At 44.9% G+C, this 16,421-nt stretch overlaps 1 protein-coding gene across 3 annotated transcripts in view; it reads left to right on the top strand.

The window, feature by feature from the left end:
* LOC126212581 (uncharacterized) overlaps positions 1–16,421 on the top strand; it is a 656,804-nt gene that overhangs the window by 465 nt on the left and 639,918 nt on the right. For all 3 annotated transcript variants that reach the window (XM_049940012.1, XM_049940011.1, XM_049940010.1), the window contains exons 2-3: positions 4,276–4,531; positions 15,858–16,024. In XM_049940012.1, the coding sequence (XP_049795969.1) occupies positions 4,276–4,531; positions 15,858–16,024 (423 nt within the window). The remainder of the gene's footprint in view (positions 1–4,275; positions 4,532–15,857; positions 16,025–16,421) is intronic.

Here is a 16,421-nt window from a genome sequence, read left to right as displayed (position 1 = left end):
GTAGTGTTATAACATGTTTCATACGCACTGAAAAGACAGATATCTGGAGGTAGAATTCATCTGCTGGTTCCAGGTGGTACGAACTGCTATGTCACACACTTTCCTGGAGCGGTAGTTTGTTCTTTAGGAGTATGATTTGTATGCGCAGCCTAGGAATCGAGAAAATACACCTATTTTGACGAGCTATTGGCCAAAAGCAGTGATCATACAATAGCTGTAGTTCTCTTACGTCTGTTCTCCCACTCTTGTTTGCTGTGACGTAAATATTCCCTATGGCCCCTGCCAAAATTACACACACGAGAAAGAATCAAAGGGCGCAGAGCAATAAATAGTGTGATACACAATAAATAGTGTTCCAGCCAATTTACCGTCTGGTTAATCAGTCGGCATAGCTGTATACGAATGCGAATTGATAATAGATGATCTTGATTGATCTCTCTTGGTACCTCTAATTTCCAGGGTCCCTTTCATGTACGTTTCCTCTTCAAATGCCGATTGGCTGCAGTTGAAAACAAATTCCTTACTCAACGACGGGGAAAATTTGCTTATCCCATGTACAAATAATTCGGTCGATCCTGTAGTTTGCTGTGCATCGTCCAGTTGACGCTTTCTTCGAAATTTCATTATCTCACGTCTCACCCTTCTGTAGCACTGTTTGACGTCATGCAAGCATCCAGTGCTTCTTTTGAAATCTCTGTAATGTATGTCGAGCATCCTTGAAACGCACAACTGAGCCTTGTCCTCCGTTGAATGTCTGTAGTTTTCCTTACACACTAACGGTCATATTTCTGCAGGCTTGTTCAAAATATGTTCGTAATTGTTCTTTTGCTATGCTGTCTGCGATTTTCCAAGTACGTGATTATGTTTAGTATCCGCTCCTTGGAGAACGACTGTCCTTCACTAGGTTTGACTGGAAACGGGAGCTGCGGCCCTCTGACGATGAACTACAGCACACCTGTTTCAGTACAACTTTCTACTGCCGTGCACGTATCGCCATCACTGCACTCCCCTTGTACATTGTTCGCACGACACCACGCATTCCGCTGACTCTTCCGCCTTTTCTTTCTCACTCAACGAGTTCCTTTCTGATCAATTCTCGACTTTGGCTACTGTTTCTGAAGATATAACGCAATGTTTGCTTTGTTCATCGGCGCCATTGCTCTGCTTTGCATCAACAGCACTAGCACTGTCGTGAGTTACTCGTCAACTAAGCAGTTCAGCCACGCTCCGTAGCCTCGTGCTGTCGACATCATTCGATAGCTCCAGTCCCTCCCCCTGTTGGCACCTGCAGCCAGTGTTGTGTTAGCATCGTGGGCAATATGTGGGCCGCCGAACGCTGTCTCATGTGACATGCAAGTGCATGTCCAGCTTGTGTCTTTGCCCGTAGCTTACAGCAAACACAGAAAATAAAATGGGTTATTGGTAGGAGTTGACCAGGAAATCCAAATGTTACTTTTACAAACATTTACATTAAAAGAGCTGCAGGATGCCTTACTTCGGCTTTTTCACCTTTGCTTTACCTCGAGCTGAGGCAGCGGGTTTTGTACTTCATAGTTCCCTTCGAAGCTATAAGGTGTGTCATCCAGAGCGATGTACGCCCGCAGTCTCATTCCTCTACAGTAATTTTTATTTTGTGCTGAGTTTTTCTTTTCCGCCAGTGTATTTCTAGCGACCTTTGCCCTCGCTCCTCTCTGCTGAAGGAACGATCATCAACTTCAGCACGGAGGTTCAGAAGAGAAAGTGAACCTTGGCAATCCCGGGTAATGCTTTCAGACATACACTTGCTATTTGAACAAGTTAAAATATCACACAATAAAAACTAAAGATGCAGAAAAAATGATCACATACGAGGCAGAATCGAAGGACGATTGTTTCATTACATACAACCAGCTGTTTTCTGGGGCTTATAGGGTTTCCAGACTTATAGAGATTCCAGGCTGTGGCTGGAGTGTGTTCCCACGGCCGGAGAACGCGAGCGGCCCGCGGCGCGAGTCGCCCAGTGCGGGGGTGGGGGCCGTGGCCCGCTGCGTGGGAGGCCGGCCTGCCTGCAGCCAGACACGCAGGTCGGGGAGTACGTGGAGGAGGCGCGCCGGTCGGTCGTAAACACACTTTCGCTTAATCACAATAGGAGTAGTTTCCTTTCGTTACAGTGATTGTCAGGGAAAGTCCCTCAGTCATTGGCCGTAACTGAGGCATAATTCCAGTACGGGAAGCTTCAAGTATCGCTACATAGTTGCCGGGAACAGGCTCTCGCGAGAATATACGAGAAACACCGAGTCGTACAATTGTACATCGCTGGTTACGGAGAGCGCCAAGTGAGTCAGTCGGCCCTCAGACACGACGAGGCGGAGGTCTCCGTGTTGGGTCAGGAGCGTGGACTTCCCTCTGTACGAGTCAATTACGTTCATTGATATCAGGTGTGCATTACTCGAACGTTCACAATGGTTAATTACAATAGACACACCACAATGGCATCCCGATTTTTCGGTTAACAGTAGCAGCTGCCCGCAGTGCCATCAGAAGCGACTGTTTGTATGTTTACAGGCCGGTAGCCACACCGATTGCGAGACACGTTATCTGAATTAGCAGTCTCACGGGGCAGGTAGGAAACTTTTAGAATGCTTGCTGGCGACATTGCCTCACCGCCGATGTACCCTCAGCTGGACTCTCTTTCGCGAAGTGGATATGACGGGTGTAGCCACGTGGGCTCTTTCTTTACAGAGACATTACGCTTGCTTCTTAATTTCTTAATTTTGCAGTCTGACTCATAGCTGGTGTTTTCACGCATTTCCTCAAAAAGACGTGAGTCGCTCTCGCCAGAGGGGATGAGCAGGCAGAATGCCTTTTGTGTGTCCAGAGATTCTGCCGTAAACTTTCTGGCAGGTGAGAACAGATCAGCGCTTCTTAGTGCAAAGCCACTCTCTGCCACTCAGTGCCTTCATTGCTGCTTTATCTGCGGCGAGGAACTGTATGTCAACCGCACTTGCATATCGGTCGACAATTTAAGTTCGATTATTTCTAAAATGATCTCAACATTTGTTGAGTACTTAGCTATTACATTTGTTTTCTCCCTGCTCCGTAAGCGCTGAACGTTCGCACACAAGTACAAAGGGACAGAAGTGCAACTACTGCCTCGGAAGTGTACAGAACAACGAATGGCAGCGCCTCTGCTGCTTACCTAACGAGATACCCGGGATAGACACGGCTACAGCTAGGAGGAAAATACAGCTCAGAGGCGGATCCCAGAGATTAAAGCGAGAGGAGAGTGGTATGCCGATTACATCATTGGGAATTCCAGCTTTTCTGGCTGCAGTTACTTGACTGTGACGCAGTACTTGGCAGGTAGACTGTGATGAGACAGGCTAAGTGTGCGGCGCTCCAGCAGATGAGAGTACAGAATGCCCGGGGTCGTCATTCACGGCCCAGCCTGGGCTGGAGATCTGAAGTCACCAGGAAAGGCTCCCACCGGCTGCCGCTCCAGTCTGGAGCGCCCTGCCGCCTGCAGCCCAGCTGCCTCTCGGCCAGCCTGAGTCTCCTCTCCGTCCCCGCACTGCCAGCTCTGACACCAACGTGAGACTGTATCTGCTCTGGCGTTCTACAAAGATCTATGAGCACGGATCCATATGTCTTATTCCCAATCTCGCCAATCAAACCAGTTAACGATAGGTGTGATTTTCACTTAAATATTACTGTCTGCGCCTAGCCAGGTACATCGCACGTTCCTGTGGTAGCGATGCTAACTCTGTCAAGCTGGGGCAGAACAGCATGGCTGACATGCGACATTAAATTATTTTGTTGAAAGGATGTCGAAAATATCGCAAGCCAGCTGTCTCTAGGACTCAGAAATGTAACAGCTGCGATCAGTGTAAGCAATTACCAAGTGGCTCCCCGTGAGATGGGCGAGAATGTAACGTGGCATTCTCCGCTCTGCTCAGGGCCTCGATGTACGGACCGTCCACAGCGATGCTGCAGTCAGAACTTGGGCTCATACGGAATGACGGCACAGTGTCCAGTGTTGTACTGTCGGCGCAGCTCTTCCCGCTCCCTGGTCAAGGGGAGCCGCAGCAGTGGCCGCCGTGCTGACAGTCGGCTGACTTGTTGACCTTTTGCTTGTAAAAGTGTGCAGCACACCTCACGCCGTGTCCATTATCGTTGGCTGCAGCTCTCTTAGTGTTTCACTTTCAGTAGCTGCTAGTACTGATGAGCATATTGTTAGCCCGTGGAAGCTCGTGAGTCAGAGTGCAGACCTCGAGGTGACTGAAGAACGTTTTGCAGATTTGTCACCGGGGTTCGTATCGTGCGACATCCTGGACCAGACGCCCCCCGCGGTCCCAGCTGCGCTGCGCCTGCTAGACCGCTTCAGGGACTCCGGACTGCCGCCGCCGCCAGCAGGTGGAGCGGAGGAGGGAGGGGGGTGCGCCGGCGTCCTGGCGCAGTTCCACCGTCTCACGTGGGACGAATCCTTCGAAGTCGTCGAGGAGCTCGACTGCCGGATCGCTGGCGACTGTATCGACTCCCACTGTGTACCGAGGTATGTAGACCACTCGATGCCATTACTACTAACTGTACAACTAATTCTTTCTCCTCTTCTTAAATTTATTCTCGATACTGTCACCTACTTTTCCTATTTTGCGATACTAACTATCTGTCAATAAGGGCACATTTGTGAGACCCAAAGAGGAAGCGCGCTAATACCTTCTGCCGCCGCCTCTTCTGTTGACACTTTCCACCGAGCAGTCAATGCAATGTGCCTCGTGGCATACGTCTCTCTCCGCTCGCTGTCTCCGCATATCGCTACAGCAGACAGTAAATGATCTGATGATGACAGTCAAAGACTGAAAGCGGTAACTAACAATAAAAGCTTTTCGTTGAGACTGCTTGCCTTACTAAAATTGAATTTATATTCCTATTTCCCAACCGTATTATCAAAAATCAATAAAAGTACAGCGTCGTTTCAGATGATAACAGCTGTAGCTCGATGTCGTTGTTAGTTGTAAATCAGTTCAAAAGTGAACAATAAACACTGCAAGTGGCTAAATTAATTACTTTTCGAAAGAAGCAATTATAGAGTCAGCACCCTGCACCACCAGATTACAGTAATGCTCCACAACATTTGCTGTATATGCGTAATTAAAATCTCTAACATGGCAGCAGTCAGCAACAGTAAATTATGGAAGCCATAGGAATTGAACAGCCAACCAGTGGTACGTCAGATGTTTATTCACACTTTTACCTTGCTTTACTGTTCATTAAGCCACGTGGCTACACCTTAGCATTTACATGGTTCATTTTAGTGTTGACTGAGCTTTATGACCTGTTTTCTCTTTTCACACAATAAGTTTACACACGTTACTACTTCTTCCAAGGAAGAAATGCTTATATCTGTTTAAACCTAGGTAAGGATTCGAATAAACTTGTGAAGTACAACTAGCTGGTGCATGATTCCCCTTCTTTCCATACATCATTAACTTATAGTAAGACAGTCACATTGAAGCCAACTTTTGCTTCAAGGATCATTAAGTGGCATCACGGTATTACCGCCTATAGCATCGAAGACTTCGTCAACTCGGCGGGGAAGAGAGTTCCGAAAGTTTCTTCAGATACGCAGCATCTGCCCGAGGCCTCCCACTGCTGCATCAGATCCCGCAGAGCTACCAGTGTGTGGGGATGTCGGCTGCCACGTCTCAGTTGCTGCTCCAGACAGTACCGTACAACGTCTGCGGCTCTGAGACCGGGTTGTCTAGTGTTCGCCTCGAGGTGCTGTAGGGCGCCTGAGTGTTCGTGAAACCGGGAGTGTATGCACGCAGCCCTGGGAACACGACTGTGTGTGTCATCTTCTACAACGCAAGTGTCCAGAGAATAGGGCAACACTTCGTCACCGACAATGTTGAAATAAACGTGCTGGTTCAGGTTCACATTAACCTTGGTGACTGAATCCAAGTCACGGTGAGAGAAACACCCCTATGACACCATGGAACCACCAGTGGCTTGAACTACATCCTCTATAGGCCGTCAGTCCAATCGCCATAATTTCAGAAGAAGCGAAATCGCGCGACTCGTGTGACGCACCTCCACCCAGCCACTGTCCGTCTCTGCGTGGTTTGGCCCACTCAAGACGCGCAGCTGTGTGTGTCTGTGTGAGCGGCGGCCGCTGACTCCAAATGTCGAGTCTGTGCAGCCGCCTTCCGAACGATTGCTAGGCAGCTGGTTCAGATGGAGCTGCTTTGCCAGGCATTGGCAATTTGCGCCTGGTTTGAAACCGATCGCCAGTCACTTGGAGTGACACTCGTCAACAGCCCTGTCGGCTAGGATCTTTTTACGCCACTGCCTCACATCACTACGACTGGTTCACCATTCGTTGCAGATACTTGGACAGTCCACATTGATAGACCAACAGATCGTGTAACTTTACTAGTGGTGTGGTCGTGAACATGTCAAAACGCAAAAATTCCTTTCTGCCAATTCTCGACATCTCCACGTCGACGCAGGAGACCGCCCTGATCCCACGCGAGCGACTGGCACGTACACACCGCGATTGTCACCTCACCGTCACCACTGACGTCAACGGTGGAGCGTCACGTGACCGCCGGGTTCCTCCCCTGCAGCACGGCATCCAGCCCTCCAAAGCGACCTCTCTGCTCAATTAAGTGGAGGCATAGCATTTCGTCTGATGAGATTAGTTCATGCTTTCCAGAAGGTCTGCGTTTTGTACACTTTTAGCCAACACTTAATTCGTCTATGATAAGCATCAGGTGGGAAATAACTCTGTAGTTGGCGACTTCAAGCACACTTTGTTCGTTTTTAATTTCACTCATAAATGGTGTACCATAATCGGCGGATTACTTTCTTTGTACAAAAGACATATCGTTTTACGATCGCCACCCAAGTGTTGTTATTGCTGTTAGAGGCATATGTGTACTGTTCACTGAACATACACAAATTTCCAATCTGAGTTCCTCATTCGCACATAATGCCATTTTAATATCATAAAGGAAAACGTTCCTGATGTTCTGCAACTACTACTTACATAATCACGGACTAGGATTCATGTTCTTATGCTGAGATATGATGGGTTGTGATTAAATTCGTAACATCTGCACAACATTGGGAAAATGTTTCCGTTGTGATATTATTTTCGTGCTCTGTCGATCATCGAACGATAATTCATTTACTTAGTTTCATTTTCTGTCAAATATGTTTATGTCTCCGTCATACACACATGAAAAAAGTTTTGCATCACCCCAGTTCCCAGAACTGCTGAAGATAGACGTTGATTGTGGATATTGTATCACAGTTACAGTCCCTTCGACTGTTCAGAGATGTCACTAAACCCGCCCAAAGACGTAAACAACCGTGCATGAGCAGCGCTTATTAGACGGAAGGGATCCGACAGTTCCAGTCGTTCCGCCAGGAAGGAGGTACACGGCTGGTGTTGTCTGTAGTTCAACCGTGCCTAGACCGTCAATACCGCGGTTCGGTCGCGTCCGCATTGTTACTTTGTGCCAGGAAGGGCTCTGAACAGGAGAAGTGTCCAGGCGTGTTGGAGTGAACCAAAGCGATGTTGTTCGGACACGGAGGAGATACAGAGAGACAGGAACTGCAAACCACATGCCTCGCTCAGGCCGCCCAAGGGCTGCTACTACTTCAGTGGATAACCGCTACCTACGCATTATGGCTCGGAGAAACCCTGACAGCAACGCCACTATGTTGAATAACGCTTTTCGTGCAGCTACAGGACGTCCTGTTACAACTGAAACTGTGCGCAATCGGCTGCATAATGCGCAACCTCACTCCCGACGTCCGTGGCGAAGTCCATCTTTGGAACCACGACACCGTGCAGCGCGGTACGTGACCCACCAACCAGTCTGAGGGATCTACGCCGATTCGCCGTTGAGGAGTGAGACAATCTGGACCAACAGTGCCTTGAAGAACTTGTGGATAGCACGCCACGACGAATACAGGCATGTATCAATGCCAGAGGACGTGCTGCTGGGTATTAGAGGTACTAGTGTATACAGCATCTGGACCATCACCTCTGAAGGTCTCGCTCGCTGTATGGTGGAACAACATGAAACGTGTGGTTTTATTGACCAATAAAAAGGTCGGAAATGATGTGTATATTGATATCTATTCCAATTTTCTGTACAGGTTCCGGAACTCTCGGAACCGAGGTGATGCAATCTATTTTTTGATGTGTGTATTAAGTAGTGAAATACATCTCAACATATCCATATCTTACTAAGCGAGCTAATAAGATTGCTGAAACGTTGACCTGTCACATTCAAAAGGGTAGTTAGATTAGAGAGGAAGACTCAGTAGATGAGTTGTCCTATTCAGGCAGCCACATAATTGTTTGCAGCCGAAGTAGACAGGACATAAAATACAGACTGGCTAGGGCTTGGAAAACATCTCTGGAAGAGAGTAATTTGACCTTTAGGCAGTCATTTCTTAAGGTACTTGTCACGAGTGTAGTCTTGTATGGAAGTGAAACATGGATGGTAAGCAGCTGACACAAGAAGAGAATATGAGGTGAGATGTAGTGCTAGAGCAAACTGCTGAAGAATAGGCGTTTAGATGGTTTAATTAAACAGAAGATACTGAATCGAATTAGACAGTAAAAAATATGCCACAAGTTGACTGAAAGAAGGGATCAGTTGACAGAACACCTCCTGGGACGTCAGCGAATCGTCCGTTTCGTAATGGAGAAGTGGTGTGGGGAGAAAAACCTGTAGAGGGACACCGAGTGATGAGTACAGCAAACAGGTTCAGACGAATGCAGGCTGCAGTAGTGTTTTGGAAGTGGAGGGGCTCGCACAGGATAGTGTAGCATGGAGAGCGGCATCAAACCGGTCTTCGAACTAACAATAACAACGACAAATAACTACGACAAATGTAATGATAACAGAAATAACGTTATTTCTCACTAATCTGAAATCTGAATCTTGCTGACAGATGGAAACTGTGTGTCAGGCTGGCACTCAAACCCGGTCCTCCTCCTTTTGCGGACGCTTCTCACACCAACTGTAGTATCGAGATATGAACAACAATGTGGGCATTGTCGGTCCGCCTTGGTGCAAAATATTTTTGTTGTTCATTTATTTATTTATTCATTGCCCATGTTAGTTTCAGAGACAAATATCGCCATCAATGTAAAACATGCAGAAAATAGCACAGTTATAAAACGGTGTAAAACGTTATTACATGTTTACTGTTTGTTTTTTAAATATTGTGTTCTGTGGGTACTTCATAATAGCTTATTTATTATACATTACAGCGTCGTTTTAAGATTCTTGTTGGTGTTTGGGGCATATTTTCTGTGTTTTTCTGCTGCCGTTTTTCTCAACATAAATCATGTCATTTGCAACTGTGTGAGCGACTATTACTAAACAAATACGAAAACGTGAACTTACGTATGTCACCGTTATGCGGTTGGGATTACGGTAGAGTTGTGGGCACAGTTTTGGTGTGTACTAGGTTGTTACATCGTTTCTCGTGTACTCATGTTCGCTGGACGGCTTGCAGCTAGTTCTATACACAGAAAAACATAACCGTCGCACTTCTTTCATAATGCATAACGTTACGCCAACTTGCCGCTGGCGTGTCTCGTGAGAAATGTATCACACGTTGCAAGAAGGTTATGAAAATTTAAGCGCGAGTTCTGACGACTTCCGTTCCTCATTTATGTGTCTCTGTCTGATGGGCGAGTGGTTCTTTTGCAAGTGTGTGCTTTCTGTTGCGTGTCGTGCGTCAGTTCTCTCAGAGCAGTGAAGATTGTGTCGTTGAAAAGTGTTGTTTCTTCGTTTATTACGTTTTTCCCTTCCACTATTGCTTTTTGTATATAATAATTTTCTTCTGTTGTTGTTGGTATAAACAGAAAAACTTCTGGGATAGAATAAAATGACCAACCTAAGTGATTATCCAACACAAAGATATCAAAGGAACCCAGAGACATTAATAGAAAGCATCACACGCATCCTCACACAGAACCAGACAAAAAGAATGATACAAAGGAGTCCTAAAGCTCCACTCTTAACAGGCCTCCCAAAGGTCCACAAACTTCTCATTCTAGTCAGGCCAGCGGTGGACTTCAGAGAGACACATGTACACATTCCTAGAGAAAACATACACATACACAAACAACAGAAGCTTCAAAAAGCCAGAAGACATAATAGAGAAAATTAAGAACATCCCCCCAACAGCAAAACTTGTATCTTCTGACATTACATCCATGTACACACACATACTCACAGAAGAAACTATAAACACTACAGAACAACAGCTAAAGTACAAGAAATTCCCAGAAAGACAAATAAATGAAATCTCATCCATTCTTAGTCTAATCACTGAACAAAACTACTTCACGTTCAGCAACAACTTCTGTTTGCAAAAAGAGGGGGTAGCCATGGGATATCCCCTCAGTGGGAAATTAGTAGGCATATTCTTGGATCGTATAGAGAACACAATATTCAACAACTTTTTAAAACAAGATGAGTACAAAATAATTTATTGGTACCGATACGAGGATGACATAATTGTCATAGATGAAACACGAAACAGCTGAAGAGCTACACAGTAACATCAACACAGTACTACCTCAGTCCCACTTCACAAAGTAAAGAGGGGAAAAAAAACAAGAATCTTACAGTTACAAGAAACAAGCACCAACATTATTTTTCCATCTTCAGAAAACCCACATCCACAACCACTGCTACCCATATCTCATCCATTCAGTAAATATGCCAGCTTTGCACCCATGCTCCACAGGATAAACAGAACACGTCTTAAACTGAAGAGTACACACAGGAACTAAATATAATCAAACACAGCCGGCCGGAGTGGCCGAGCAGTTCTAGGCGCTACAGTCTGGAACCACGCGACCGCTACGGTCGCAGGTTCGAATCCTGCATCGGGCGTGGATGTGTGTGATGTCCTTAGGTTAGTTAGGTTTACGTAGTTCTAAGTTCTAGGGGACAGATGACCACAGCAGTTAAGTCCCATAGTGCTCAGAGCCATTTGAACCATTTATAATCAAACAAATTACTGTTGAAAATGACTACAAAACAGATATCATAAACAAGTAGTTGGAGGAACGCTCCGACCATTTAAACACTACTTTCAGAATAAATGATTAATCTGAGAAAGAGATAAATAGGGCAGTAAGTCTATAAAGGTATGGAGCTTCTCATGAAGAAGAAACAAAGATTTACTCCCATTCGTAAAAGCAGTCATTGTTCACATGATCAGAGTACGAGGAATACATAGTATTGATGCAGTGTTTATACCAATTACGAAGGAGCGTGAATGTTTCGAACACTGTAAAGAATGTACGGCCAGCACTTGGCACAGGAGGAATATATAAATTGTCTTGCGCACACAGTGAAGCACACATGTGTAGTACAAACAGAAGTACTCATTTCTTGCTTAAGGAACAGAAGAGCAGTTGTCATTTGAGAAATAGCAATAAATCGGCAGTCGCAGAACATCCACTCGGACCAGGGAAACTAAAAATTCGTCTCTGCAATACAGAACCAATATTACTGTGCTTGAATTTACAGAGAGGGCATTCAAATACCAAAGCACGAAAGCAACTTTAACGGAAAGAAGAATGAGTGGAATTAGACTAGTTGCTGGCCTCAGTGCTGAATACAGATACCAGCGCCAAGTGTTCCCCAGCAGAAGCTCGACAACACACGCACTCGTGACTCTGCGCTCTTAAGCAGCCGTCTGATGACATCACAGCCCGACTGTGGCAGGGATCCGAACAAACAGTTCAGCTTGAAGAGTTTATAGAAGTTTCAAACTGCTGCCTGAGCCTTTATAGCCTCTGAAGATGTCTCCAGCATTCGGAGACGAAACGTTAGAGACCTTTGCATTTTTTTTTGAGTCATCTGTCTTCTCATTCGTTTGATGTGGTCCACTACAAATTCCTCTCCTATGCCAACCTCTTCACCTCAGAGCAGCACTTGCGACCTACGTCCTCAATTATTTGCTGGATGTATTCTCCAATTTCGTACCATGGAAGTCATTCCCTGATGTCTTAGCAGATGTCCTATCATCGTGTCCCTTCCACATATTCCTTTCCTCTTCCATTCTGCGCAGAACTTCCTCATTCCTTGCTTTGTAAGTTGACCTAATTTTCAGCATTCGTCTGTAGTACATCATCTCCAATGCATTGATTCTCTCCTTTTCCGGTTTTCCCACAGTCCATGTTTCACTACCATTCAAAGTTCTGCTCCAGACGTACATTCTCAGAAAATTCTTCCTAAAATTAAGGCCTATCTTTGATACTTAGACTTCTCTTGGTCAGGAATGCCTTTTTCGCCGGTGCTAATCTGCTTTCGATGTCCTCCTTGCGCCATCTGTCATTCGTTATTTTGCTGCCTAGGTAGTAGAATTCCATAATTTGATATACTTCGTGACAATTAATCCTGATGTTATGTTTATCTCTGTTCTCATTTCTGCTACTTCCAATTCCTTTCGTCTTTCTTCGATTTATTCTCAACCCATATTTTGTACTCATTAGACTGTCCATTCCATTCAGCCCATCATGTAATTCTTCTTCACTTTCACTTTCAGGATAGCAATGTCATCAGCGAATCGTATCATTCATGCCCTTTCAACTTGAATTTTAATCCCACTCCTGAACCTTTCTTGTATTTCCATCATTGCTTCATCGATGTACATACTGAAAATACGGGCGAGACACTACATCCCTGCCTACATCCCTTTTAAACCGAGCACTTCATTCTTGGTCATCCACTCTTATTATTCCCTCTTGGCTTTTGTACATATTGTGTATTACCTGTCTCTCTCTACAGCTTACCCCTGTTTGTCTCAGAATTTCTAACACTTTGCGCCATTTTACATTGCTCAACATCTTTTCCAGGTCGACAAATCCTATAAACGTAACTTTATTGTTCTTTAGTCTTGCTTCTATCACGGACAGCAACGTCGGAATTGCCTCTCTGTTGCATTTACCTTTCCTAAGGCCAAATTGATAGTCATCTAACTCATCCTCAATTTTCTTTTCCATTCTCCAATATATTATTCTTGTCAGCAATTTGCATGCATGAGCTGTTAAGCAGACTGTTCGATAATTGTCGCACTTGTCAGCTCTTGCAGTCTTAGGAATTGTGTGGATGATATTTTTCCGAAAGCTAGATGGTATGTCGGCGGACTCATACATTTTATACACCAACATGAATAGTCGCTTTGTCGCCAGTTCCCCCCAATGATTTTAGACATCCTGATGGAAGGTTATCTACCCCTTCTGCCTTATTTGATCTTAAGTCCTACAAAGTTCTTTTAAATTCTGATTCTATTACTGGATCTCCTCTCTCTTCTAAATCGACTCTTCTTTCTTCTTCTATCACATCAGACAAATCTTCCTTCCTCATGGAGGCCTTCAATGTACTCATTCCATATATCCACTTCCTCCTCCTTTTTTGACGGTGAAATTCCAACTGCACTCTTAATATTACCACCCTTTGCTAACAATTTCACTGAAGGTTCCTTTGACTTTCTTATGCGCTGACTCAGTCCTTCCAACAATCATTTCTTTTTCGATTTCTTCACATTTTTCAGGCAGCCATTTCGTCTTAGTTTTCCTACACATCCTGTCTATTTCATCCCTCAGTGACTAGCATTTCTGTATTCCTGAATTTCCCTGAACATTTTTGAACTTCCTTCTTTCATCATGGGTAATAAAAGAAATACTTCAGTTATTTATTTTAATTCTCATGGTTTCTTTGCAGTTACTTTCTTTGTACCTATGTTTTTCTTTCCAGCTTTTATTATTGTCCTTTTCAGAGATATCCATTCCTCTTCAAGTGGACTGCCTACTGGGATATTCATTGTTGCTGTATCCATAGCCGTGCAGATCATCAAGAGTATCTCGTCATTCCTTAGTACTTCTGTGTCTGACACATTTGCGTATCGATTCTTTCTGACTTATCTCTTAAACTTCAACGTACTGTTTATCATTACTACATTGTGATATGAGTCTATATCTGCTCCTGCGTATGCCTTACAATCCACTATATCATTTCGGAATCTCTGTCGGACCATGATGTAATCTAACTATAGTTCCCCATATCACCCAGTCTTTTCCAATTATACATCCTCCTCTTGTGATTAAGAGTATTGCGCTATTACTAGCCGAAATTTATTACAGAAGTGAGTCTTTCTTCTCTCTCATTCCCTATCCCAACCCCACGTTCTCCAGTAACCATTTCTTCCACGTTTTCCCCTACAACTGCATTCCAGTCGCCCATGAGTATTGGAGTTTCATCTCCCTTTACGTACTGTATTACCCTTTCAATACCTTCATATACTTTTTCTGTCATCTTAAGCTTCCGACGTCGGCATGTAGTATCTGAACTATCGTTGTCGGACTTGGTTTGCTGTCGATTGTGATAAGCGTAACTGTATCACTGAACTGTTCACTGTAACACACTATCTGCTCTACCTTCCTAAAGAATCCGACTCCCGTTATACTGTTTTCTGCTACTGTTGATATTACCATAATAGCAGGCCAAAATACGACAGTCCCGCCCCGCAGCAGAACCCATGGATAGAGAGAGACATGCAGCGGTGCCAGGTCACCTACACAGCCTTGTACGACGATCCCCAGTCGACATTCGAAACCTGTGCTCGCTGGTGAACACAAGCCCACTCCACTGATCCAGGTTCCGTTTCACGTGTCCCCTTAGGCAATTTCTTCGCACTCCAAGGTCCCAGGTAGTTTTTTATTGTTGTTCGTAGTGGTCGCCTAGTGACCAAATTCATCGTGTGAAACTGACTACTTATGACTGTGTCGACGAGCCTCCGAGTTGACACCAAACTGGGGGAGTACTTTTACAGATAGAGACTCCAGCAAAACACAAGCGGAACTGAACCCACAGAGTTTTACCTCGATGATACAGAGGCACACAGGCAGTCATATGTGCCCCTGGATAGGACCAAAATCTGCTGCAGCTACTTCCTTAATTACTTTGGTGCCTCCCTCTTCCTGTCACTGTCATTTATGCAGCACTGCGCGGACCTGTGAAAGTCGTTTGGTTCTATTCTAAATCAACTGCACTACATTCCTGCAAAAAACTGTGGAGGAAATGTAGACAAACAAAACAACGCTGCAATTTCTCTTGGTTATTGAGCTGTTGCATATTGTGCTAAAGCGTGGGAGAATGGCACTCACACAGTTAAGACATAAGGATCCATGTTGACTATTAATGACATTGCTACAACAGCTCCCACTTAGGGGTTGCATGTTCTGTCACATTTTGTCCCTGCTAATCTCACAATCTAGGATGCCAAGGTACTAATTCCTAAGACAGGGTGCAATAAGTATTGAGTCCAACTGAGTAAGGTAGCGCAGTATGGTCTTTCTTGTCAAGAAAGACCAAGATTCAACCTCATCCAAATGGCACAAGAGAGACATGGCAACGTCTTGAAAACGTGCTATTATAGTGGAAGTGCTGCTCGTGCCTATGGCGCCAAGGAGCAGACGGTGAGCCATGTTGTGGGGGAGCGCCCACTCCATGCCTTTGAAGGCGGTCTGCCGTGCTTGTCCAGTCATAGTTCTGGCTGCATGTTTGTATGTGAATTCTTGTATTTCATCAGAAATGATCAGTTCGCCAGAATATGTTAGCAGACTCGCATACCAGCCGTGATGTACGCAACAATTCCTGTCTGACACCTCGATTTGTCTCTATGGGGCTGGCGACCTCTATCAATGGGAAACGTAAAAGCTGGAGAAAGGCAAGTTGAGTTTAGTTTTCACTATTCTATTCTACAAAATACAGTCAAGTTTCAGAGTATCATCTGTCACATAAGCTGACTCCATTTTATTTTGAAAGGTTGAATAACATGGAATGGAACATGACAACGCTGCAAACGGATGATCTGAGGCATCATATCCTGTCCCAGTCAGCGCATGCTGTTCGGCGCATCGCAAGAGCCACGGTCAGCAGGTTGAAATGTGAGTGGTGGCGTCAGGTTCAGTTTGAGTGGATGGATAAACCTGGTGAGTATATTATTTGGAAGTTCGTTATTGTTAAATAAAGTGTAATGTGCTCATTTAGGTATTCTATAAAAACTATCGTCGAGGCTTATGAACACATGATGATGGAGTAGCACCACATTTGAAAATTCAGTCCTAATAACAGTGGATAGAAATAAAAACATCAGAAGTAAATAATAATCACACTGGAGAAAAGAAACAGTTACCTAATCACAACCGATTGCATCTAACAAGAGAAGATGACCAACCTGGTCTCACATACAAAACGCACACTTGCCAGGTGTGAGCCCCAGCTGTCTATGTCGCGCGGAGATTTGCGCCACGATTATGACTGTACGCAGTTAAGACCTTCTGAACACATAGCTTTTCAACGCTCGTGTACCACTTGTTTCTGGCACGC

The sequence above is a fragment of the Schistocerca nitens genome, chromosome 11, assembly GCF_023898315.1.
Source record: "Schistocerca nitens isolate TAMUIC-IGC-003100 chromosome 11, iqSchNite1.1, whole genome shotgun sequence".
Classification (NCBI taxonomy): Eukaryota; Metazoa; Arthropoda; class Insecta; order Orthoptera; family Acrididae; genus Schistocerca; species Schistocerca nitens.
This window is presented reverse-complemented; position numbering and strand designations above follow the sequence as displayed.